This window comes from Neolamprologus multifasciatus, chromosome 15 (genome assembly GCF_963576455.1).
Source record: "Neolamprologus multifasciatus chromosome 15, fNeoMul1.2, whole genome shotgun sequence".
In the NCBI taxonomy this organism is placed as follows: domain Eukaryota; kingdom Metazoa; phylum Chordata; class Actinopteri; order Cichliformes; family Cichlidae; genus Neolamprologus; species Neolamprologus multifasciatus.
This window is the reverse complement of record NC_140453.1, coordinates 28,509,880-28,536,326: the sequence shown is the minus strand read 5'-3', so window position 1 is coordinate 28,536,326 and position 26,447 is coordinate 28,509,880. Positions and strand designations below refer to the sequence as shown.

At 42.4% G+C, this 26,447-nt stretch overlaps 1 protein-coding gene across 12 annotated transcripts in view; it reads right to left on the bottom strand.

Annotated features, from left to right (window-relative positions):
- szt2 (SZT2 subunit of KICSTOR complex) overlaps positions 1–26,447 on the bottom strand; it is a 115,814-nt gene that overhangs the window by 65,274 nt on the left and 24,093 nt on the right. For all 12 annotated transcript variants that reach the window (XM_085133085.1, XM_085133096.1, XM_085133086.1 and 9 more), the window contains 17 exons: positions 24,887–25,171; positions 24,593–24,728; positions 22,302–22,482; positions 21,845–22,030; positions 21,382–21,615; positions 20,923–21,160; positions 20,555–20,629; positions 20,218–20,356; positions 18,857–18,992; positions 18,012–18,132; positions 17,674–17,826; positions 17,052–17,154; positions 15,422–15,536; positions 12,464–12,551; positions 7,347–7,465; positions 6,985–7,149; positions 4,240–4,324 (listed from right to left, as the gene is read on the bottom strand). In XM_085133085.1, the coding sequence (XP_084989211.1) occupies positions 4,240–4,324; positions 6,985–7,149; positions 7,347–7,465; positions 12,464–12,551; positions 15,422–15,536; positions 17,052–17,154; positions 17,674–17,826; positions 18,012–18,132; positions 18,857–18,992; positions 20,218–20,356; positions 20,555–20,629; positions 20,923–21,160; positions 21,382–21,615; positions 21,845–22,030; positions 22,302–22,482; positions 24,593–24,728; positions 24,887–25,171 (2,559 nt within the window). The remainder of the gene's footprint in view (positions 1–4,239; positions 4,325–6,984; positions 7,150–7,346; positions 7,466–12,463; positions 12,552–15,421; positions 15,537–17,051; positions 17,155–17,673; positions 17,827–18,011; positions 18,133–18,856; positions 18,993–20,217; positions 20,357–20,554; positions 20,630–20,922; positions 21,161–21,381; positions 21,616–21,844; positions 22,031–22,301; positions 22,483–24,592; positions 24,729–24,886; positions 25,172–26,447) is intronic.

Here is a 26,447-nt window from a genome sequence, read left to right as displayed (position 1 = left end):
CTATAAATGCTAGACATAGTCTGATCCAACTTAAGGTTGTGTATAGGTTGCATTTTTCTCCCACTAAAGTGAAAAAAAGCCCTCTGTGTTAAGTGTTCAAGTGGTCGAGGAACTTCATCTCAGCTTTTTTGGAATCATCTGTTTGAGTTTCTGACCAAAGCCATTGGCAGGGAGGTCCCATGTTCCCCTTTGCAGCATTGTTCGGGGTGTCTGAACCGGGATAGGCAGGTTGTGTCAATGACCACACTTGTGGCCAGAAAGCTGGAAGTCTGATAAACCTCCTACTTTCGAAATGTGGTTGAGAGAATTTGGAAATGTGCTCCACCTGGAGAAAATCAGGTTTACCTTGTCTAACCGAGAGAGTGTTTTATAAGATTTGGCAACCAGTCATTAGCCTGATGGATAAACGTAAGTGAAATACACTCTGTCTTAACTTTTATGTGTGCTGTATCACCACCTGGTTGACTTGCCGTCCACCTTCTATTGTGTTCTTTTGAAGGTGATTGTTGTATACTGCTCAATTATAAAATCAATAAAAATATATTTTAAAAAAGGCTTTCACTGCACTGAGAGGTGAAATAAAACAAAGCAACAGCACCTGTGAAGCCTGTGTGAAGCTTTTCAGTTTGTTTGTAACTGAGCAGGTGAGCAGGCAGCTTGTTTCAAAGAACAGGACTCAGCACGTGAGTTTTACTGCTGCGTCAAATCCACGTCGTCAATTACACCCCAACCAAAACCCGATTTAACCCTACGCTGCAACCTCCTACGTAACCTGACGTGCACTTCCTGAGAAATGTAACCACCAATCGGTCGATGCAAACCAAGATTACCTGACTGTAAGTTAGTAGGTTTATTCCCTCATTTCCCACAGAGGTCTACATGAAGCTTTACTTCTGATTCTGGGAACAATAAAAATGAAAAACACTCTTATCTTATTATAAAAAGGTCTTTATAAGATGCTCGCTGACATCATTTATATGTTAACAGCACTTCTTAATAAGGTATAATTGTTGATTTAGAAGCAGTATAAAGGCAGAGCTAGCTGTTAAACACAATAAATAAATAATAAAGTATCGTCACTATTAAACAGTCTTAATGGGTCTATAACATGTAATAAACCCTTGTGTGATATCTGATGCCACATTTGCATATTATTAACAGCTAATGTGTGTTAATAAGCGCATTATAAGGATGTTATCGATTAGAAGTGTTGATGAGGTCCGTGACATTTAAGTGCAAATAAAGTCTGAAGCTACAACAGGAGCTGTTACCTCACAGTTTGGAAGCCGATCCTAATCCAGTCAGTTGGGATTCAGACGATAAACGACTGAGCAGCAAAGACTCATCAGAGAACATTTCATTAATTAGCAGTCAGGCAACACAGGTGAGAGGCAGGGTATCTCTCACTTTGCAACTTCTTGAGCTGTCTGACACTCGGGGAGTTATTTCAGTGAGTGGGGGGTTGGGTATCATCATATAACTGGAGGACCTCGTTCCACAGCTGCTAAGACTAATGAGATTCAGTCAGAGCTTTCCTGCATAGCAATTAAAAAGCAGTTAGACGACAAGTGGAATGAATGTAGGAGCGAGGGACAAACTCTTCACATCAGCCTTGATGTTTCGATTCGACAGGCGCGCAGAGGTCAGACTCGAGGAGGCCAGAGCTCCCACTGCACTGCAGCAGCGCTGTCTGAAGATGTTCATAGAAACTTACTTGGTACCAAAACAAAACAAATAAATCTTGGCTTTTTTATTTTTAAAGAAGCTGATATACCAGGAGAAGAAGAAGGTTTGATACTGATCCAGTATTTGGTGCAGAACTCTACAAAACCAAAAACTACACCTGATGTAAATTTGGCCACTTTCCCCTTCCAGGCCGTCTCCTTGCCCACCTCTGGGCCACTTCCATCACAGCTAATAACATCAGGCCACAAAAGTCCTCGTGCAGACAGCAAACATCAACCTGTCTTCATACTAGGATCATCACCTGTGGGGAGTCTGCTGCCTGCAGTGAAAATGCCCAGCAAGCACTGCCTGAGCTCGTTATTGGTGAAGTCTGAGATGTTTAAAACCAAAGTGCCCAAAGCAAATGAAACACAGTGGGCTGCACAATGATTCTACAAATGAAAATGAAGCACTGTAATTAACAGCCAAACGCTGAGTTGTATTGACAATGCCAGGGAACGTGTCACAGAAACTGTAATTATAAATAAGCGCTTCAATTCAGTAAACTCATCATTTACATTGATAATTAGCTGCTGAAGGATAGCAGTTATACATTCACTTTCTCGCAGTGAACTAGCTAACCTTTCAGTTACAAAGCAGCAGCACTCCCTGGCTTCAAATGCCAGTAGATGACATTAGCATATTGATAAACAAGAAAGTATTGCAATATGAAATGGAACTGATCAGTTCTGCAGGAGAAAGCATGAAGGAAGTGGAAAAACTTTGCAGAACTTCAGCTCGATTTGAATAAAGGAGCACAGCTAAATGAGGCACCGTTGACATGAAGCAAAGCAATTTCTACACAAGTGTGAAATTACATTCATGAGTGCAGAAACCACACAGTACAAGCTGCTAGCTCAAGGCAGCCGGCTGGTAAATAGCACTTGTTTGTGCAGCTCACAACAATCCACATAATGAACAGGACAGCTGAGGAGCTTTGCTGCAACAGGCAGGTCACCGCTGGTTAAAGAGCAAGTTAGGCTCCCAGCTTAATGCACGCGCACGCACACGTGCACACACACACGTGCACACACACGCACGTGCACACACAAACACAAGTTTCAGGTGCACGTTAAGGAGGAGGAAAAGAGAGCCGCCTCAGGAAAACAAATGTGCTGATTCTCATCACAGAATGAAGAGTGTGCAGCAGAGGGAGGAAGACTGTGATGGTCTCTGTTATGCAGACAGGGAAATGTCTCCTGAATTTAATGTGGGAGTTAAAAATAGGACAAAAACAGAGAATGTCAGCAAATTTGACGACATCACACTGACTCCACATCTGCAGCTTAACAAAGGAAACGCAGCCAAAAGCTGAGGCAAAGTTTCCAAGTCATTATTTGTTCAGAGTAAACAAGGAGAAGTTGTCAGTGCTGTAAAGCAGTTTATGAAAATGGATCCGTTTTCTGCTTCCTCTCACACATATGTGGTCACGACAGTGGAGCCACTTAAGGCAAAAGGTCTCAAATAATGAGGACAGAGGATTGAACAGTCCCCCTGTGAGCCAAAACTCAGGCTTCACATTGTTTTCAACACTTTTTAGCTTCAGACTGCTTTTTCTACTCTGAGCGTCCACAAGTGCAAACATGCAACATGCAACATGCAGCCATCTGAGGTAGGAAGCTGTGCACACGCCCACCTGCAGTTCAAAGCTTCTTGTTTTGAGGGACAGCCAATCAGAAGAAAAGGCTGCACCTTCAGTTAGACACAAAACCTTTTTGACCTTAGATGAAACCAGCTCTAACCTTTGTGTCACAGGTTCCACCAAAACCCGTACGAGGACAGAGACGTGTCATGTGATGCCAAAGGTGACGGCGCTGCACTAACGATCTGTTAAAAACTGTTGTACTGAGAAACGTCTCGGCCCACAGTTGGTTTCAGCTCTCAGGGGAGAAGCTGCATGTCTGAGCATTAATGGGACCATAATGTTGTCTGATCTGGGAACCAGTAAGTGGGAAGAATTTCCAGAGAATAAAAGTTTTTAAACCTTATTTTGAGGCAAAGCTGCAACATTTCTTGTGTTTGAATATTTGTCTTGACAAATGAAACTGAGTCTTCTCCTCTTGCTCTTTTGTTCAGGCGCTCGGTCTCACATCACCTGACATCCTTTTGGTGTTGCCAAGATGGCTGCCAGGCGCTGAGACTTAGTCCCGGACGGATTTTGGCTACATCAGCAGTGCTCAGTAAGTACACAGACTCCAGGTACTTACAGGGTTTCCAGCAGGTACAACCAGCACCACAGCAGCAGTAAGCTACATGCAGACTCCTGCATCACTATCAGAGCGACAGGCTGAGTGGCAAACAGCCTCAATAAGCTACACCGCCGGCTCTGCTCATGTGTCAAAGCTGGATTCTCCTGAACACAGTAGTGCAGTCCACCTGGATAAGGTGAGGCTATCTGTACTCACAGGTGACAGGTTTGAGGTTACTGTGCTGTCTCTGTAAGATTACCATCCCCCCAAACACACAGAGTAACCGAGGCCTGGTGGCGCTGGCGTGCTGGGAGGATGTGATTACCTTTGCCTCCTGTCCCCTGGCCTCCGGGCTTATTGTAGAGGTAGATATCACCGTCAGCCATGTCACTGCTCAAATGAAAGTAGTGCTGCAGACAGAACAGGAGAGCGAATCAGTCCCTGGAAGCTCAAACCACACAAGTCAGCACTTATTTCATACACCACAATGAGACTTGTCAAGATGATTTTAGTGTCTGAGTTGTGCAGAGCCTCCCATATCTAGGATTTATTCATTTTTAATCCCGATCACTTTAAACAGTGCTGTTTGTAGTCAACCTGTCGTCTATCGATGCAGGCAGGCGCTCCTCCAGCAGGGAGCACGGACTTATTCTGTACAAGTCAACAAATCGTTCAAAGTATTTGGAGGACACAAAAAAGTCAGACTGTTTACTCAGGTGTTTAATCAAGCAGCAGTAGTTTCTTGGATTATGTTAAACTGTCAGAAACGACCTCACGGTGATCAGAGAGCTGCTGAGTGAGTAACCACATCCTGCTGACTTTTCTCTTTTCTTAAAAACAAATCCTGTAAATTAAACACACGGTGTGGCGATAAGAGCTGAACAGGTGCACACTGCAGGAAGCCTGGTTACACTGATCAGGTGCTCAGGTAACCAGTAACAGTGCCTGCTTCTTATTCTTACTGGTGTAGCTGGTGTCCTGCAGTGGACCAGTGGACACTTGTTCATCACTCGTGTATCTTTATGTGTTGTTTATGTGTTGTGAGCCTGTTTAGCTGCTTCCTTGGACACGTGTCTCTTATGAAATACATTTTTAATCTCAGTGGGATTTAAAATAAAGGCTAATCTATTCAAACAGAACGATCTTAGTAGACATGCTAGGACATATTTACATTCCCCTTTTATTTATTTTATCAAAGCAGGTTTCTCTCACTAGAATGTCTTGTGGTCCCTAGAGCTGCTCAATTAATCGAATTTTAATCTCGATTACGATCTGGGCTTTCAACGATCATTAAAAATGACTGAGCCGATTATTAGCCCCTCCCTCGTGCTTTCCTCTCGCGCTGCTCCGTGCGGCAAATCGAGCGCACCTCTCTGCATTTCCAACACGTGTCACAACAATTAAGAGCAGCGGTCTCCAACCTTTTTTGCACCACGGACCGGTTTATGCCCGACAATATTTTCACGGACCGGCCTTTAAGGTGTCGCGGATAAATACAACAAAATAAAACTAGTACCGGTACCGAAAAAAAGAAGATTTATTCATAACACACGTGAAAAGACCCAGGAAAACCGAGTAAACATAAAAACGATAACAAAATAACGCTGAAAACCGATAAAAACCCTGAAAACTATACATTTCACACCTGAGCCTCAACTCTCGCGGCCCGGTACCAAACGACTCACGGACCGGTACCGGTCCGAGGCCCGGGGGTTGGGGACCGCTGATTAAGAGGACCCGAGGGAAGCTCGGAAAGCTCAGCAGAAGTTATTTGGAGAGGAGAGTGATGCTGTTGGTTGAAAAGAGGTAAAAAAACTTGAGTGGTGTGGAAACATTATGGGTTCAGAGTCAGACGTGGATCAAGTAGACACAGTGTGTAAACTTTGCTACAGTGTCGTAGCTGCACCACAGAGCAACACTGCAAACTTCACTAAACACAGATGTTTACATTTTTCATTTATTTCTTATATTGCAAAAATTTGCACTGTTATCAGTATTTGCACTATTTTATATTATTTTTGACAATCTTTAAAGTCATTATTCAACACATTGTTATTGTTAAATAAATATCGTCAAATAATCGAGATCTCAGTGAAAATAATCGTGATTATCATTGTTGCCATAATCCAGCAGCCCTGGTGGTCCCTTCCTGTTCTTCATGTCTACAGTCCACATGTCACAGCCTCCTCGAGGCCCACAGGGATAAACTGCAGAGCTTTTCAGGCAATTTCCAGAATTTCAAACCTGACTTTAGTTCCTGACAGTTACTTCAAGTTTTCTGTGTTGCCTCCAAATTCCTGTGAACTGTCTTTAACCTGCACATCCACAGCAATGTGTTGGGGTCACTTTTAATGATCTGAGAACTAACACTGTTTGCTGTGGGGGGGAACTGGACTAACGAGCATTCAAGTAGTTTATTCATCTGTAACTTAATACCAAATATTAACATAATGATCTATTTTACATACAGTCTATAATTATTAGTAAAGAAAACACTGTAATAAGTCAGAATGTTCAATAAGCCTAAAGAACCAATAAACAGAGATAAAGTAACAACGAGCTTCCTGATCTGACTGCTGCTGCTTTTTTCACGCCATCAGACTTTATGGTAACAATGTCGCAGTGATCCCTGAACTCAGCCTTTCATTTGGGGTGTAAACAGTTATTGAAAGTGACAGAACTGCCAAGAGCCACAACTACAAAGACGATCACTTCCACAGCCGACACTTTGACGTGTCAGAGGACTCGTGTTTTAATGAAGGCTCAACTCCACTTAAAGGATGTTCTGTTTTTGTGCATACTGCTTCACCGTCACACCGACATGTAATGACAGGCAGCCATCATTAAAGGTCTTTTGTAATTACTCTCCACCACAGGCTGGCGTTTTATCGCAGAGTCACTGTGGTTGAAAACCTTTGGAATCAGGTGGTTCGAACAGGCCTCACGCAAACGTGTTTCATCATTTCTTTATAAACAAACATGACTGACTAACACCATGCTGATTCCAGGTATTATTAAAGATCTAAAGACTCATATTAAACCGAACACATGAGGGGAAATGTTAGATTACCTTGAAGTGATGTGCTGTGTTCATGTCCGTGTACTTGGGCACGTGCAGGAAGATGAGGAGGTTCTGTTTGAGGTAGTGAGCCACAGCGGACAGCCAGGGCAGACAGTACTGGGGGAGGCTGAAGGTCATCACCTCAGTGGCTGGAGATCCTGACGGCTGGATGAACTGACCAGACAACATTTGGTGAAGGCTTTTATCTGAAGCAATCTTCAGCAGTCTGAGTGCAAACAAGTGCTTTCTGCTTTCCCCAGGTGGATACAACCAGACGCAGGACACAGTTTACTTATTTCACTACACAAGTCCATGCACACAGAACTGCAGAAGCAATTTTCCCCTAAAAAGTGAAAATCATAACAACGTACCTCCACATCAGCTGGCGTCAGCTTGCAGTTCCTGACAAGCATGACAGTGATGATGTCCAAGGTGGTTTCATCCAGGCGCTTACGCAGCACCTTCACCAGCTCGTCTGTGATCTCTGGACCTGAACAAACGGTGATAAAAGAGCCCCGTGTCACCCCCACACACCTCTTCTGCCAGCGCATTAGAAACGGGACGGAAAGTTAGCGATTAAAGTCTTCAGAGGATCGAGTGCGTGAGGCAAACTGTTCCCCTGTGACAAAGTCAAATCATCCAAAGGTTCTGTTTACAAAGGGACCGCCCAAGTGGTTTAAGACTGTCCTTGTTTGTGAAGTTCAGGAACTTTCAAGGTGTGCGAGATGTTTAGAAAGTCTCCAGCTATGTGATTTGATCTCTAATAACATGCCAACGTCACGTCTATAGCCCGATGTTTTTGTGTTCACCATCCTGTGATGGAAGCACATGACTGCACCAGCCTGCCGACGCTGGTTCTGCCAGAGGATGGTTGTCTCACTAATATTGTATGAACCTAGAAACCCAGTATAAAGTAAGGATAGAGCACCTTGCTTGGATCTGGCTGCATAGAAACAAATGAAAAAAGAAAGAAGAAATCGAAAACAAGAATCAGTCTTTACTTAAAGATGCTAAGATGGCCCGTTGCTGATGTTAGAGCGAGACGCTTGGATCGATGGGGAGTGGACTGCCTGTGGTGCCAAGGGCAAAACCAAAGTATGGGGAAGCAGCTTTCACATATAATGCAGCATAAAAAACAGGATAGTTTCAGGAATGTCTCGAAAACCAATTTTCAAATCCAGATGGAAACATTTTTATTCTTGTTTGCTTCTGCTGAGCATTTCAAGGGAGCCTCGTCTTTGTTTCTCAGAGACATATTTATACTTTCCCAAGGTGAACGTTGATATTGAACATGGCCTTGGTTTCAAATAACGAGGTCAGGTTATCAACAATCAATCCCTGTGGTTGCTCTAAACACTCAGACATTTTTTCTACTTTCGGCTCTGTATGATGTCACAGAGGGGACATTCCTAATATGGTCATCTCAGGCGCACAGCTTAAACATACGCTAACCTCAATATTGGAAACTATTACCATGATACTACTGTGGCGCTCTATATAAGAAAAAATATGTAAAGGAGTAATGTTGGGTCTGCTTTAATAAAGCAGCTCTTCTGCTGACAAACGAAAACTAATCACACAAACACATGGAGGAGACTTTAATACAGCCATCCAGTGATACTGCAGAAGAAAGATAATTTCAGAGGAGGAATTTAATGAGTTATGCTCTGAGAAACCATGAAGTGAGGCCAGCGTGTCTGCCTGAGACAGATTCCCAGTGCAACAGCCCCATCAACATGTCCGCAGGAGGAACAGCACCGGGCAGCAGAAACTCTTCACACCTAAACGTCTCAACTTTTTATTTTTAGCATGAGTTAGCTGAAGGAAGACGTGTTTAAAACACACACACACTTAGTGGGATTATTCAGTGTGATGAAACTAAGGTGCACACAGTAGTTGGGTTTGTGTTGTGTGAAAAACATTTCTCTCTAAATTGAGTCCAATTTGGGAGTCACACCCCTCGACTACAGAACCCTTGTTCCCCAAAAGATGTGTAAACAAGGTAGGTGACAACTGCCTTCTCTGTCAGTGCCCCGAGTCACACTCAGTGAGAGAAGAGGAGCAGTGAACGGTGTTAGCAAAACTGTCTGAAACTGAGAACTGCTTTGTGCAAAATCTGACAATGGTCACAGATAACAACGCGTTTTACATTTTAAGCTGAAGGAAACATGAACATCTATAAAAACATTTGACCCGACTATCCTTAAGAAATCAAAGAAATCATATGTGGAAATGTTGCCACATGTATGTCACAGCCCGTTATTAACACCAGGATAACCTAACTAACTGCTGCAAGTTAAGTTGTTGCTGCATTGCTGCCATTAATTGAAACAATGCATCAATGCAGTCACCATGTTTTTCAGTAGCTTACTAATGCATGGACATCTACGGAGTTTGAGGGCTCTACACCACTAAAAACACTAGAAGCTGCCCTCTAGCAGACATGCCATTCACAAGATTGTCAGAACCCTCAAAGTCACGAAGATCTGAACACCAATGGCATCAATTTGAAGCTCCTACGTTGCCTCGTTCCCAGTTATTCACAAACTTAGATGTTCATGCTGCTGACCCCCCACCCCCACCCCCCACAGTGGGGGGACAACAATATCCCATCAGCCTTTTATGGCTGAGGTACGGAAGAGGATGAGGGCCACTGGAAAAAAAATCTGAGAAATTCAGGAAAAGAAGAAAAAAAAGACGTGACTTTTTTTCCAGTGGCCCTCATCCTCTTCCGTACTGAGGGGTAAAAATATGAACTTAATTCACAGAATTTTCAAGTTGTATTTATGACCAATGTTCCCTCTAAGCTGTGCGCGTGCGCAGTGCGCACTGCTGGCACGTCTCTGTGCACAAAAAAAGAAAAAAATCTAACCTGAATTGAAATTAAAATAAATATGTTAACGATTCTGTTTTGCAGTGTGAGTCAGTGACTGGCTGCTCCTGTATGGGATCAGAACGATGCCACCTTATCACATAGTCCAGCCAATGATGCGATTCACATTCGTATATATGCAGCTAATCAACGTGGTTGACAGGCTCTGACAGCGTCCTTATGTGCCGACACCGGTGTTTTAGCAAAGCGGCTGATGTGGAGTGAAGCCACGTTAATGACAACGTGTACAACCACTGGAGATGTGAGCAGGACAGACGGAACAACTGACGGGAAAAGTGTGGACTTAATACCAGTTTTTAAATTGTGTTGATCGGCCAGTAAAACCAGAGTTATGATAAAATATCTGCAATGTTTGTTTTTCTTCCTGAATACTGTCGTTGTTTATATTTACTGCAGGAAGAAACGGTAAAAACTGCGTTTTATAAGGAAAACGCTCGAAAGCCTGTGAGCAAAAACAACACCAATAAACCCCGCCCTTTCCTATTGGTGGAAAAATGCACCATGTCGACCAATCAAAAAATGATATGGCAACATGGTGTTTAGTTGTTTAGGGAGGGGGAAGTTTTAGGAGTGACGGCGTGTTTGAGATGTGAGAGATTTGAGATGTTTAGCACAAATCTTGTGTAGTTAGTGTGTAGTTAGTGTGTAGTTAGTGTGTAGTTAGTGTGTAGTGTAGTCAATAGTGTTGTTGTTGTTGTTGTTGTGTGTGAGAACAATGAGGCGACTGCTGAGTGTTACAGGTGTTACAGCAGTGACACATCTGCTGTTGTCAGGCCTGCAGGTATCAGGCTGTTGTTCTCCTTCATCTCATAGTGGACAGAAATTATTTTTTGGAGTGACACAAATAATTTGTGTGGCATCAGATTTGATGCAGAACAGCTGATTGTTCTGGAAATAGTTTGAAAAGTTTATTAAAAAATGTCTTGGCTGCATTTTTAGGTAAACTGCTGCAAAAAACTTTGTTGCATAAGTTACTTTTTTGAAGAAGTAACTAAATCATTCATTGTCCAACACTGGTCATTATATAAGTCAGAGCTTTATTAAAAAAAATAAATAAAGTTGTGTTTTCAAAACTGGAGTTCAAGTTATTTTTCCTTCCAGTAGTGTTAACATGCTACAGGTCATGAACAAGATTGTTTTTAATTTTCATTGTAAGTGGGCTGAAGCAGTTAATTAAAAGTAGTCTAACATAAACGCTGTAACTTGATTATTTTAATAAACATGTAACTTGGATGCTGGCGTGACCACAGTGCACACGTCTGCTGTCGCTCACAGTGGTCCATGAGACGCTCAGGGAGTTTGTGTGTTCGCTCAGACACATGAAACATTACAGGGAACATTGTTTATGACACAGGGTATGTAGTGTGCCCTTATGTTATCTTATGTTAACAACATAGTTGCATAAAATATATATATTTAGAAATACCATTACAAATGCATCTTTACGTTCTGCTTAAAGATGAGGAGGTTCGAGCTGAACCCACATGACAAAGTGTCCTTTGGGCCTTTTGGCAAGATACGAAACCCCAAATTGCTCCTGATGCAACCATCAGAGTGTGATGGGTGTGTGCACGCATCAGGTAAAAAGCACCTAATGTGGACAAAATAAAGCACTGAGTGTTTGTGTGTGTGTTGCTGTAAGGAAGTGCTTTCAGTTCTCAGCAAAGACGAAAAATATAAAAAAGAGAAAATAGAAATACCGTCCATTTACCATTTCACAAGTCTGGATGCAGCATCTGTGTTTATAGTGTGAGAAGCAGCAATCTGCAGGTCAGGCTTTAATTCACCAACTTGTAATTTAATTGGTGTAAAAGCTGAATCGGCTTTGACATCAGCTGCTTTCATTCTGTGGTTTGCTTTTCCCCTCATTCTTTTCAAGTAATGGTTATTTAAATATTGTCCCACTAAAACCAGTGCAGGGAGTTGTGTTCACCATCATGAGGTGATTGTGTTTCAGTGCTTTAGTCTTTAAGACAAACATGAAGATGGTGCAGACTAAGCTGCTGCCTTTTAATGACATTATTGTACAGGAGGTGATATTGTGCTGGGCTTTCTTCTTCACAAATATTAAAATGAAATGTTTGACAATGAACCACATTTTGCTGGCTGCAGCAAAGGATGTTATTACTACTGCAGGCACACTTTGAACCATATGCATTCTCCATCATATGGAGGATTTCTGACCTCATTTCTCAGCTACTCATAGTGACATCGCTCCCAAATTGGCTTCATTATCGTGGCCGAATCAGAAAATCAAAGAAAAACAGGATTTGTTTGGCTTGGTAGCGAGGTAGAGCAATTTGTACATTACTATCAATACAGCACAATACTTTGTGTTTTCCTTACTATAAAACAGCACATTAGTGGACAGAGCCTGTGATGTGAATAACTGTACAGATTAAAAGTTTCACAGTTTTACTGATGTTTACGTTGCCTCCTTTTTACATTATTAACTCGTGTTGGTGGAGCTGCTCCAACTCTCCGAGCTGAGAGGGCGTTTCCGCCTGGGAACACCAAAATAATTCTGACTTCATTTGAAACGCACTATTACAATTTGGAAATGATTCTCAAGCCCTGATGTTTCCCAGTTCTCACCTGCACTCCCCACTCCATGCACCAGCAGCAGGATGTGCTTATCTACTTGTCCAACTGGCCGAGAGCCCTCCAAAGAAGACCTGGAGCCCTGAAAGACACATCAAAGATTTGGCAACAGTACTCTGATTTCAAACCTCAATGCAGATTACACCGGTATCCTTTAATTTGTGTGTGACAGTGCATCTCTGTGGGAGGTATATGTACATAGACTTGGCATCAAATGTGCTCATGCCTCCTGCCAATGTACCAAAACCCTCCCCCGTGCTTAATCTGGCTGGTAAACAGTGTGCATGTTCATATTTTGATAGACATCTGTTTTCTCTCTCTGCTTGTGCTAACAAATATTCAGTCCTTCATACTTCGCTTCACGTTGTCCTTTCTGCCCGTTCCATGGGCACAGGATCCTCTGGAAATATGCTGAGAGGAAGATGAGATTTACTTCTGCTGCTTAATGTAAGTGCTTTCCAAAACTGTCCATCAGCCTTTCCGTGAGTGAATCTGAGGGAATGCAGCTGAAAACGTCGTGCTCTCCTGCCTTATCGACTGCACCCAGTGACTGACAGGCTCGGGTATAATCTCCCTTTCAGAACATCAGATAAGGTGCACAGAACCACCGGACCTGGAATTACAGTCACTGAACTAAAACTTGCCTGAATTCTCTGACCTTTGACTACAGGAAACTTCCAGAAGACTTAAAATCCAATTAAGCAACAAACCTTCATGTGCACACTGTTGTTTATTATCGGGAGGAAGTCCTTGAAGCATTTCACAGAAGAGTGGGAAATTAAAGGAAGATACTGGTCTCCACCAGTGCTACCCTTCAGCCTCCCAGTAGATACAACTATGGTATCAATTTCGAAAGCCTATCTCACCTTCTTCTCAACTGCATTTTGAGAAAGCTCGATCCCTGACCACTGAGATTCAAACTCATCTGAGATTTTCAGTAGATGCACCTATGGTCCAGCTTTAGTGGTCTGACAAGTGAAACTTTTACTCTGAGAGTAGATTTTAGTCTGAGAGTATATTCTAGTCTAAGAGTAGATTCTAGTCTAAGAGTAGATTCTAGTCTGAGAGTAGATTCTAGTCTAAGAGTAGATTGTAGTCTAAGAGTAGATTTTAGTCTGAGTAGATTGTAGTCTAAGAGTAGATTTTAGTCTGAGAGTAGATTCTAGTCTGAGAGTAGATTTTAGTCTGAGAGTAGATTCTAGTCTAAGAGTAGATTCTAGTCTGAGAGTAGATTCTAGTCTAAGAGTAGATTCTAGTCTGAGAGTAGATTTTAGTCTGAGAGTAGATTCTAGTCTGAGTAGATTCTAGTCTAAGAGTAGATTTTAGTCTAAGAGTAGATTCTAGTCTGAGAGTAGATTCTAGTCTAAGAGTAGATTGTAGTCTAAGAGTAGATTTTAGTCTGAGTAGATTGTAGTCTAAGAGTAGATTTTAGTCTGAGAGTAGATTCTAGTCTGAGAGTAGATTTTAGTCTGAGAGTAGATTCTAGTCTAAGAGTAGATTCTAGTCTGAGAGTAGATTCTAGTCTAAGAGTAGATTCTAGTCTGAGAGTAGATTTTAGTCTGAGAGTAGATTCTAGTCTGAGTAGATTCTAGTCTAAGAGTAGATTCTAGTCTGAGAGTAGATTTTAGTCTGAGAGTAGATTCTAGTCTGAGAGTAGATTTTAGTCTGAGAGTAGATTCTAGTCTAAGAGTAGATTCTAGTCTGAGAGTAGATTTTAGTCTGAGAGTAGATTTTAGTCTGAGAGTAGATTCTAGTCTGAGAGTAGATTTTAGTCTGAGAGTAGATTCTAGTCTGAGAGTAGATTTTAGTCTGAGAGTAGATTCTAGTCTGAGTAGATTCTAGTCTAAGAGTATATTCTAGTCTAAGAGTAGATTTTAGTCTGAGAGTAGATTCTAGTCTGAGAGTAGATTTTAGTCTGAGAGTAGATTCTAGTCTAAGAGTAGATTTTAGTCTGAGAGTAGATTGTAGTCTAAGAGTAGATTTTAGTCTGAGAGTAGATTGTAGTCTAAGAGTAGATTTTAGTCTGAGAGTAGATTGTAGTCTAAGAGTAGATTTTAGTCTGAGAGTAGATTGTAGTCTAAGAGTAGATTTTAGTCTGAGAGTAGATTGTAGTCTAAGAGTAGATTTTAGTCTGAGAGTAGACTTTAGTCTACGAGTAGATTTTAGTCTAAGAGTAGATTCTAGTCTGAGAGTAGATCTTAATCCATGTCTGGGAAACTAAGCCCGTGGCCCTCAGAGAGAACAAATTTTAGCGAGATCATCTTAATGGCATAATTGCTGTTCTAAGTCCACCAACCAACAGAAACGCATCATAAAATGACACGTTGATAAGATTAAAGGAATAGTGCTACAGATAAACTGTGAAAAATGGGATTCAAAACAAGCTGAACAGTCTCATAGTTTGATCCGTCCCAGCCTTCAGCGCCTGCCTGACACATACTCTACCTCGCTCCTTCTGCAGCTCAGGTTCATGCCTGTGGGCAGGTTTGGCACACCTGTGCTTTACCACCTCATCACCCTGCAGTATTTAAGGACCAGCTCATCCACCCACTCTGCCAGAACGTTACAGTCGTCAAAGCAATTTAGGCTCAAATTATGCTCCCAGTCAATTATCGGAGATTTTCCTTGTTCAGTAAATTTCCCCCCGTGTGCCCGCCAGCAAACTGTCAGCCTCATTTCTGGATCCTTGCCTCTCTTGATACTTACCTGTCTGCCCACTCTCCACCCATGCCTGCACCTCTCAAACAGACTAAGAATCTGAACAAAAACCATCATCTTTGAGTTTTATATACACAAAAACTAAATGTTTCAGAATGTAGACGTTTGTGTGGGACCTGCATTTAACTTTGCCTATCCTGGCTTACATCATCACACAGTCCCCACATCTTAAATCTCACAGTGAAATGATCTGTTATCGGTTGCCGTCAGTGGTGAACAGACTTGGTCACTTACTGCAGAGTCCTCGGACATCGAAGGCTCTTGACTCCTGGCGAGCCCGATGCAGCGAGGCATGTGGAGGTTCCCGTCCATGTCGGAGTACTTCCCTGTTAGTGACGTTTCACAGAGTCTGGAAAGAGCACGAGGAGGTGCTTCTGTAAGTTGATGTTTTTCTGGATGAGCTGGTAATAATCATGTATTTAAGAAGAGAGAACCACCTCTGCCCGCACCATTACGACAAATGTCACACAATTTGTTGCTTCTCAGTCTATTCTATCTGAAAATCACTCTCAGTGATGTTAAAGAAATGCTGGATATCTGAAACACATTAGAGGTAAATTACAATACTTACTTTCTGCTTTGCCTGTGCTGAGAAACGTCGATGTGCTGCCACTTTAAGTGTAGCTAAAATGCTCTAATCACTCACGCTCCAATCAATACGTACACTTGAATCCTCACAAATTCATGTCGGAGCAACGATGCTGCTGAAGTGTAACATTACATACGTCTCGCCGCTGTTTTTATCGTCACTACATCACCTCAATAATATATATAAATACACACTTTCACACACAGACTGATTTACATGAAACTCTGTATTCTGTTGTTTGTTTCCTGTTTTATTCTCAAACAAGGAATTTTAGCTTTTCCTGCAGAACAACACACAATGAAACAGCTGATACGATCATGTCAGGCCCTGCATACCTTTCATTCATGTCTGTCATTGTTGCACAAACACAGCAGCACATGCTTCAAGCTTTCCCACTGCACCACATCCACAGACGTCCTGAATAATAACTGAAATGGATTCACTGTGACTGTCTCAGCTATTCCTCCAGTGACAAACCCTTCGACTCAAAGACCGTCTGTGCAGGTCCGTTCTAAGGAGAGCGATTGCTGAGGATGTGAGACTTAAATAAACAAAGAAACTAAATAGAAAAGATGAAATGCTAATGTTGGGATGACACACTGCTGGTTTGTAAAGAACAACGACTGCATGCCTGCTCTGTCAGGCCCGATTTATAACATGTGACGACGGTTCTCATGCAAATAAAATATTTTCTTTTCCAAATACATCAAAAACCCCACATTTTAATGCTGTGGACTCCACCTTATGAATCAAACAAACATGCACACAAAGTGTTTGTTTAACTCCAGCAAATCTTTAGTTAAACACAACACAGTAAGTTAACTGACTGACTGTGTTTCTGTGAAGTGAACGGGGAACAGCAAGCATGAGAGGAAACGCTGGCTCCAATCTCAGAGTGAAAACTGTGATTTGGAAGCTCCTCCATCTGGCACAAACATCACAAAATTGTTTCCTTGCGATGTCCTGTTGACAGCAGTTCAATTACCAGGAAGTCAGATTTCTCCTCTACCACACTGTTGTACGAACATCTGTGGGTGGATGTTTGCTTCCAGCAAACAAGATGGAAAAAAGTCAAGGAGAGCCGTGTCACAACAATCTTCACAAAGCTCTCGCAATATAGAGGAAAGTTTATACTGGGAAGTTTATACTGGGAACTTATACTGGGAAGTTTATACTGGGAACTTTCTTTGAGTATCAGGGGGCGAAATGCTGAAAAATACTTTGGGGACAAAACTGGAGCCACTGGAGAAGAAAAGAAGTAACAGAGAGTCAAACCTGAGGTAGAAGACTGATTTAGTGGAGCGCTCCTGGTAGACAAACATGTTCTTCCTGTTGACCACGCAGAACGCATTCAACACAGAGCGCAGCGCCTGGATCGCTGCGACAGGAAGACAGAAACACGTTTACAGAACAAATCCTCTGATTCAGGAACATCTTTGCTGGATTAAAACAGAGAACGATTCTAATAAACACATGATTGATGTAAATATGAGAACTGCACATCAAGTATGCAGTATGCAGTCCCACCTGCAGCCCACTGCAGCAACCAGCGTCCAACAGGACGTTACAGCAGTGGCTCACAGCTCAGGCACAAGCACTTATTTCTAACTTCAGCTCTCTGTATCAAAGATTCGTCCAGGCCTCAGTATCATACGAAACAGCAAAAATATGGCAGTTAGCCATGAAAAAGAGCCCACGTGTTCCCAGTTACAGCTAATTAAATGCATGGATTCATAGCTGCGGGTGAACATTTAATAACAGAATTATAATAAATCCTGTTTTTGCTTTGGAGCCGTTTAAATCCTACACAGCGATTCCTCGGAGTAAGTAAGAAGAGATTTATAATACACTGAACTGAAACGACTGCATGTTTAAAGCCGAGCAAAGTTCCTCTCACCTCTGGCCACTCCCATGTTGGGTCCCATCTTGAGGCGGGGGTGAATGTGGATGATTGTGCGCCAAACCACATCGCAGGCAAAGTGCCCCGGGATAAACTGCATGGTAGCAGCCAGGTAATCTCTGGCCTGGTAGCTCTCCTCTGTGCTGTAGTCTGTGTGGTTAGAGGAATACCAATATTTACACCTTTATATGCAGAGGACTAACTGGAAAGAGGCGACACTATAGTGCAACATGACAGAAGACTTCAAAAGTCTTATAGGCTCTGAAACCCTTTGTGAGGAATGCCAGCGTTAATATAAAACACTGTACAACTACCTGCAGCTTGTCCTCACTCACCATCAGCGGTGTTGAGCCTCTGCCTGCAGTGAGGCTCACTCTTCCAGATGTCTTCCTCACTCTCAGCCACCAGCAGCTTGTTACACAGATGGCTGTCGTGCAGGTCCTGGAGCAGCATACGCTACAGAAACACAGAGTGTGCAAACACCGAGTAGGAGACTGAAAATGCAAGTTTCAATCCTCTTAAATGTCTGAAAATGATACAGTAATTAACCTCCTAGAGCCTGCGTCCACATATGTGGACTCACATTTTGGGTTATTTAGACTAAAATACTCAATTTTGCTCTACAAGGGCCTGATATCCACTTACGAGGACATTATGCTGCTACTGTTCTATCAGAATTTTAAACAAATATCCTGATATGTGGCTCTCGTTTTTCTTAAAAACAAAAATAAGGTTGAAAAAAAAAAAAAAAAAATCTGGTAATTCTTTGTTTTTACATTCATCGAGCCCCAATCAGCCCAAATATCAAAGAGAAGTTAAAAGTGCTGCTGTGGAAGAGTTCGGGTCTTAGGAGGTTAATGTAAACTCTGACGAGTTTATAGATTGTAGAAAAGAAACAGAAAAACATTTGGACCCGGTGTGCAACGCCTGCTCCCACCCAAAGCACAGCAGCTGTGGGGAAGTACATTTCACTGAGTTTGCTATTTCAATCAAAACGATCGTCCGAGCACAGGACACGCTGCAGGCTGCAGAGGTAATTAGCAGGTATTGACAGTTTGTGGACGTGGACAGAACAGATACTGATAAAAAATCTTTGCAAGACAAACTTATTATGGGTTATTGTGTCTGTGAAATAACAACACTGCTTCCATCGTTTGTGTTTCTGAAACAATGAAACTACCTGATTCACAACTCTGCACATGTCTCCGATCTTCCTGACCACCATCTGATGCAGCTGTAAGCATTCAGGCAACTCCTGTTCTTCCTCCTTCTTCTCCAGCTCCTCAGTGCCGACCTCTTTCCCCTCACTGAAGCATCTGTAACGACACAAAGGACGAACAGCCGTCATCAAAGTTATGAAAGCTCAGAGAAAGAAAAACTAAATCGTTCTTGTTTTTAGAGCTTCTAGTGTCAGAAGGAAAAACTTTTGACTAAAAGAAAAATGAAAAAGAAGAAAGAGTCAAAGGAAAACAACATTTGTATTTGATAGTCTTTCCCTCATAAAGATAACATCTTAATGGTGAGTTTGACACCGTGGTATATATCAGTCGACCGTTGGAACATTTTCCGGGTTTTTCCAAGCGTACATGCATCGACCGAGACACCATCACTAACTTCTGATCCAAACTCAGGTTTTTTCTATATGACAGAAACCGCTCAGTTCAGGAAGAGCCACACGGGTTACAAGAGCTACAGAGCTGATAACTGGGAGCCAGAAACACCTGACAACATGACCTGCAAACAGACTGTTAAACAATAAGAACTTCAAATAACTGGAAGTAAATTTATTAACACTGTGATGTTTCGTGGATCAAATCCTTTCATGGTCACGAAGTACATACTGGAAGTTACAGTAACAACATGCAATAATAAGGTATGTAGTAAGTTGTTTCAATTAAAGTCAGAGCAAAGCTGTTCACAGAGTTCATGTTTATAAACCAAACATGAAAATATTACATGAGTTTAATGTCTCTGCTTCTCAGAGAGGTTTGAAGCAAATCTTTGAGCAGCCAGGTCAAAAAACTATCACCACTAAAAAAGAAAAATGAGAAACTTGTGTAGTGAAAATTGTGTTGCAAATGAAAAATGCATTTAATATCTGAGAGCACAAATGTGAAAAAAGAGAAATGCAATCTGACTTATCAACGTCGACCTCTCTGCAAGTCAGGACTGTCCAACTCCAGGCCTCGAGGGCCGGCGTCCTGCAGGTTTTAGATGTGTCCTTGATCCAACACAGCTGATTCAAACAGCTAAATTACTTCCTCAGCATGTGTTGAAGTTCCCCAGAGACCTGGTAATGAACTCATCGTGTGATTCAGGTGTGCTGACCCAGGGTGAGATCTAAAACCTGCAGGACACCTCGAGGCCTGCAGTTGGACACGCCTGCTTTAAACGGTTCTGATTTTTCATGTCTATAAAAATAAAAACGATCCTTAAACAGGAGCTTCTTTGAAAACTTGTTACAGTTGTTTCAATTAAAACCTGTGGAGTTGTTTTTGTTACTAAGTGAATGAAAAATGGGGATCACTAAATGACTCTGACCTGGAGTGGGAGTACACCGTCACTCTGTCCTGGTGGATCTTAACAATGAGCCAGAAGTCGGGCATAAGCCGGGCCTGGCACTCCTGTTCATCCAGGGTGGGGCTCTCACACTCAGAGTCGCTGCTGCCGCCATCATAACCTGTGAACACAGCATCACGTCTGTATTTAACATCTTTCCACCATTCTTCTGAAGACGCGTTGACATGAATCGTCTATAACATAAGAACTAAGACTGTAAAGCAGACGTTACACTTTGAACCTGTCTGATTTCAGACTGCAGGTGTTTACATGACTCCCCCCACAGGGAGCCTCTCGCTCAGCTTTGTGCAGCACTTACCCTGCATGTCTGAGTCCAGGCTGCCCTGGCTGGAGACGACACTCTGGACTCGACTCGGCCTGAGTTTGCCGCCACCTGAGGAAAGAAAAGAAGAAGTGAAGGAGTGCGTCTCTGTGCTACGCAGATCAAACTACAGAGCTGAAACCCGAACAGCACCACGCTGACAGAATCGGTTACTGTTACCATTTCATTTTACTTTTACATGGACTTTATTTTCTTAATACTTGTATTTATTAAGATTTATTTTGCATTATATTTATCTTTCTGGAATGAATAAAGTACAAATGTAAGGAATTTTATCATCACTGGACATGATGATGACACACGTGAAACAAGCAAACCTAAACAGGTGTGAATGTGAAACTCACTGTGAGACGCCGACTGCACGGACTCAGCCAGGCTGACACTCGATGGTGTCTTTGGGGGCGAGCTGGCCTCTGTGCAGCTCTCTGCCTGCAGCTGGGGGGTACTGGGCTGACCTCTGTCCCCAACCATGCTAACAGAGTCATCGGCTTCAGGCTTCAAGGCTGTAACTGATTCACCAGCGTCCGCAGTCGTGTCACTGACAGCATCAGCAGCAACACCGACTGGCTTCCTGTCCTCACTCTGCACAGAGTTCAAGTAAACATTAGAGTCTGTCTGATGAACTCCTGCAGATAAACTCTACTAACTACACGTCTAAAATTTAACCTGATTTATTTCTGATCATGGATTTATGCTGATGTCAAGCAGCTTATAAAAACAAACTGAATGCACAGCTGGACAGATAAAGGCTGATATGATGTATTTTCCCTCCTCTGCACATCACAGTCATCGATGTATCTCACCTCACTGTCGGCCTGAGCTTCTGCTTCACTCTCGAGGGTCGTGGTCTCCGCCTGAGCTGCAGCACTGCAGGATATGCTGGCGGAAGCAGGGTGTTGTGGGGGGGGTGCAGTGCTCTCCGACAGCCTCTCGGTCTCTCGGATCCTCTGTGGGTGCAGTCTGCTCAGAGACATATAGTAGAAGCCGGCCTGTTCTCCATTTAACACATAGCCAGAGAAAGACATCCTACGAAACTCCTGCAAGATAAACAAACGTTGTACTTTATATTCATACGTCCACTTATAGAGAAACAACAGACCTCTGTGCATGCCTGTGAATCAGCCTGTAGGCACATATGCAAACTTAAAGATTCATTAATTAACTCCTCTCATGTTCTCATACAAACATGTGCAGACATGTTTTTGCAGAACATTCCTGGAGAAACTTTGTTGTGTCTCAAGTTTAAATCCTGTTTGTTCTTCTTGCCTCTTTGAATTTTTCCAGGGACTGTTCAGGCCCGAAGACAAACTGAAGCGGGACTTCCTCGCAGTGACAGTGCGCTCGACCGCTGGAGCGTAAAACGTGCTCCGCCACTTTCTGCAGCGTGGCCGGGCCGATGACCCGAGAGTGACGCAGAGCAGAGACGATCTCATCCTCCAGCAGCCAGCGGATCTGAATCACACCGAGAGACACCAGGATGAGAGCAGCGCTGCTAGTATGTGTGTGTGTGTGTGTGTGTGTGTGTGTGTGTGTGTGTGTGTGTGTGTGTGTGTGTGTGTGTGTGTGTGTGTGTGTGTGTGTGTGTGCGTGTGTGTGTGCAGGAACAGCAGGAAGCACAGATATCTGTTCAGTGAATTTTTCACAAAGACTCTTAGAAATGTGTGCGATCGCTGCACGCTTCATGTGGAAAAGCTGCCCACCTGTCACGTGTGTGAGGACTCACCTCGTCCATCGTGGCCAGGATTGCCAACTTGTGGGGAAGTGGGAGTTTGGATAAGGGGTCACCAGAGATGCCGTTGACACTTCCTCCCCTCAGACTGTCCAACACGGCCATCAGCTCCTCATCGGAGCGATAGGAGGAGGGCTGCCCCGGTGAACGATTCATGCTGCTCTCTGAGGTGTACCTACACACAGACAGCTGACGTGAACATCATGGAGTCTCACTCAGACTCAAAGACGCAGTGCGTGCGTGTTGTATGGTCTCCTGCCAAGAGCTTCACTCTGCTGCTGCTGATCTAAAATAAGCAACAACTACTGAACATGAAGACAAAAATGACAATTGATTATTTTTGTCAAATTGGTTTTTAGGTTTCCACGATGACAGAAACAATAATAACTTGGTAGCAGGAAATTAGCAGAAAAATGACTAAAATAAGATATTTTCTGTGGATAAAATAATGAATTCAGAGTAACAGTTGTGACTTAAAAAAATGAAATAAATAAAAGGAAACAGCACGTGTTTAATTATAGTAAAATGAATGCAGTGATATTTCAGATCAGTCATCAGTGAAACAGACACAACTGTTGCTTTGCTTTTGTTGGATCTTCCAACTGTCAGTTCAGCCTTTTCTATAACTGTTCAGTGAGATCCAGACTGATGCTGCAGTGTTTTCTTAGAGTGCATTATGGATGATTATATACAGGCAGATAGAGGTCCAGGGTCCTGAGTGGGGTGTGTCTTAAAATGAAGCTCCGCCTCTATCTCACAGAGCTGTTTTTTACTTTCAAAGCTTGTGATTTGCTAAAATGCTCTCATTTGACCTCGTCACAGCGTTGCATGCTCTCCGTCGCCTCCCTTGTAGCTAGGCGTGCAATCCTACTAAGATGGAGGTGCCCCTTTGCCCACCCAGACGCAACGGCTGAGGGACCTTATGTACTGTCTGAGCCTTGAAAAGATCAGATATGCGATTAGTAATAACAGCGGTAAGTTTTACAAGGTGTGGGGGCGATTCCTGAAATACTTTTCCAGCCTCCAGGTTGCGAACCTGACTTCCAGCATAACTCAGTAAGTCCCCCCGCCCCTTCTTCTTCTTCTTTTAATGTTGTTATTTTATTTTATTTTTTATTTTTCTAGTCATGTGTGTTTGTCTTATTTTTGTTGTTTTGTTGTTGTATTTGCAATGTTTTTTTTGTATTTTTTTATTTTCATGTGTGTGTGTTTTTTTGTTTTGTTTTTTCTTTTTTTCTGCTTTGTTTATTTTATTTTCTTTTTCTTTATTTTATTTTCTTTTTCTTTTTGTTTATTTTATTTTCTTTTTGTTTATTTTATTTTCTTTTTGTTTATTTTATTTTCTTTTTCTTTTTGTTTATTTTATTTTATTTTTCTTTTTGTTTATTTTATTTTCTTTTTCTTTTTGTTTATTTTATTTTCTTTTTCTTTTTGTTTATTTTATTTTCTTTTTCTTTTTGTTTATTTTCTTTTCTTTTCTTTTTGTTTATTTTCTTTTTCTTTTTGTTTTATTTTTTTATTTTTTCCCTACCTGGCCTGAGGGATAGGGGTTCTAAGTGGTATGGGTAGGGGGGTAAACTAATGTAAGCAATTACAAGACATGTGAGTGTGTCATTAATCTGTATTCTAATATTTCAGTTCAAACAGTCACTGTGAAACTTACTTGTCTGTTGTTTAACGATTCTGTGTGTATCTGTTTTTCTTTGTTGCTTTAAATCAATAAAAATATCTTTGAGAAAAAAAAATGCTCTCATTTAGTTTCATGTGTCCGACATTTATTCATCTCTTCATCTGGCTGCAGACTATTGCAGCTGTCACAGGCTGAGAGATGGTGTTCACCTTGGACAGGTCACCAGTCTCGCTGCAGAGCTAACGAGCACGAGGACTGGGTAACAGAAACACGACAAACTGTGGTCCAGTTTGTCGTGTTTCTCTTTCAAAGGTGTTCCTGGTTCATCTGTGTTGGAGCCACTTTAATTCAGAGAGCAGTGCAGAAAGATCCTTTGTTCTCTGAAAGGGTTGGTTTTTGGTTCATGTTCAGCTTTCCTTTCATTCTGTTTGCTTTTTGTGGTCAAATCCAGGAAAGTTGCCCAAAGGCACATCAATAACTCTTTAAAGGCCATTTCAGAGATTCACTGCAGAATAAGCAACGTCACCAGTTTCTGTGTTTATGTCACCACTTTTAAAAAGGTCAAAGTGTGATTTCATTAAAATCCTACCAACAAAGGATCTTTACTGCAATTGATGAGGAAATGTTGAGATAAAAACTGGATTTTGCACACGACCTGTTATGATGGAAGTCCGCCATGGCTTCGATCTCCAGAGGCAGCGTCAGGACAAAAATATCCAGCGTGACTGAGAGTTCGTTCAGATCTACAGACTGCACCGCCTCAGCGTTCTCCAGGCAGGAAATGACCTCACCTGCAAACACAACTGTGAAGTAAGCTCGGGAACAAAGTTAACAGTGTGAAGAAGCAACTCTTTAAAGTGGTGATTTATAGAAACAGTAACACAGCTTCAGATATGCTTCTTTGCACAGAAAGAAGCCACTTAGGCTGAGAGCAGTCAGCTGTGCTCACCCAGGCACGTGGGCAGCGTCTGCATGGGCACGGAGCCATGGCAGCTCTTCATGTTGACAGAGCAGGTGATATGAACAAACAGCGGTGGCATGTCCAGCTGTGGGGCCTCGTTCTCCAGCAGCGACTCGCCCTCCAGGATGCTGAACGAGTCCTGGTCCTGGTTCACAGTGTTGGAGTCAGACAGGGACTGGTCCTCGCCCTGGGAGCTGCTGCCTGGGTGCTCCTCATACTCCACCACCAGATCTGGGTCACTCTCCGTCATTATGCAGGAAGACGGCACATTTTCTGCAAGTGCAGCAAGACAGCTTTAAAGTAGTCGTACGAATCAGAAAATCTCTGCAAACTCTTTCTGTTGTTTCACGTCTTTGGTTAAAAAGGTTTTAGGAAAGACTTTATTTTACTTTCAGACTCTTTAATGACCCACAGGGACCACGCGGATCCTGCCTGTTGTGCATTGTTGTGCATGTGTGGACTACATGCCAACTACGGGAAAAGCGACCTGTCTTGACGTTGTTCTCTCGATAACGCAGGACTGCATTGGGCGTTCCAGGAAATAAAGGACTCCACATGAACGTCTAATTCCTGAAGGTTACTGACTGAGTTATAATAACTTATGTGTTCGTGTCAGTGTCTAACAGTAAAGGCATATATGTATATGAATACATAGACGAGTATCAGACATTATTTTACTGCTACAATATAACCTGCATTATGAACATTAATAATATATCCTACATTGATGTTGCATTAGAGATGTTTATTAAAGCTATGGCCACCATGCTAACCTTTTATTACAGGTGCAGCTATGATTATTTTATACACACTGCATGTTTGTGCTCATTCAGAGTTGATGCTCGGTCTATTAAAGAAGGTTTTAAGCTTTGTGAAGCGCTCTGTCGTCACACTCTGTAGTGTAGGTGACTTGGAGCACAGAAGGATAGATGCGTACACGCTTACAAACACATAATCCAGAAACCTGCCAGGCCAAAGGCCCGAAATTCATTTAGCTTCTAACTGCATTTCAGTTTGCTTGGTAACAGATGACAGAAGACAAGAAAAGGACCTCAGGGACCATCTAGGCTCAAATTTACTGCCATGTATGGAAGGTGTGATAGAAAGAGGAACGTCTGTGTCTGTTTGTAGCCATGTAACATGTACCATTTACTGCAATCAATGTATTTGATCTGCGATCGAGGTATTTGATCTGCGATCGACGTCTTTGATCTGCGATCGACGTCTTTGATATGCGATCGAGGTATTTGATCTGCAATGGACGTATTTGATCTGCAATGGACGTATTTGATCTGCGATCGAGGTATTTGATCTGCGATCGAGGTATTTGATCTGCAATGGACGTATTTGATCTGCAATGGACGTATTTGATCTGCGATCGAGGTATTTGATCTGCGATCGAGGTATTTGATCTGCGATCGAGGTATTTGATCTGCAATGGACGTATTTGATCTGCAATCGAGGTATTTGATCTGCAATGGACGTATTTGATCTGCAATGGACGTATTTGATCTGCAATGGACATATTTGATCTGCGATCGAGGTATTT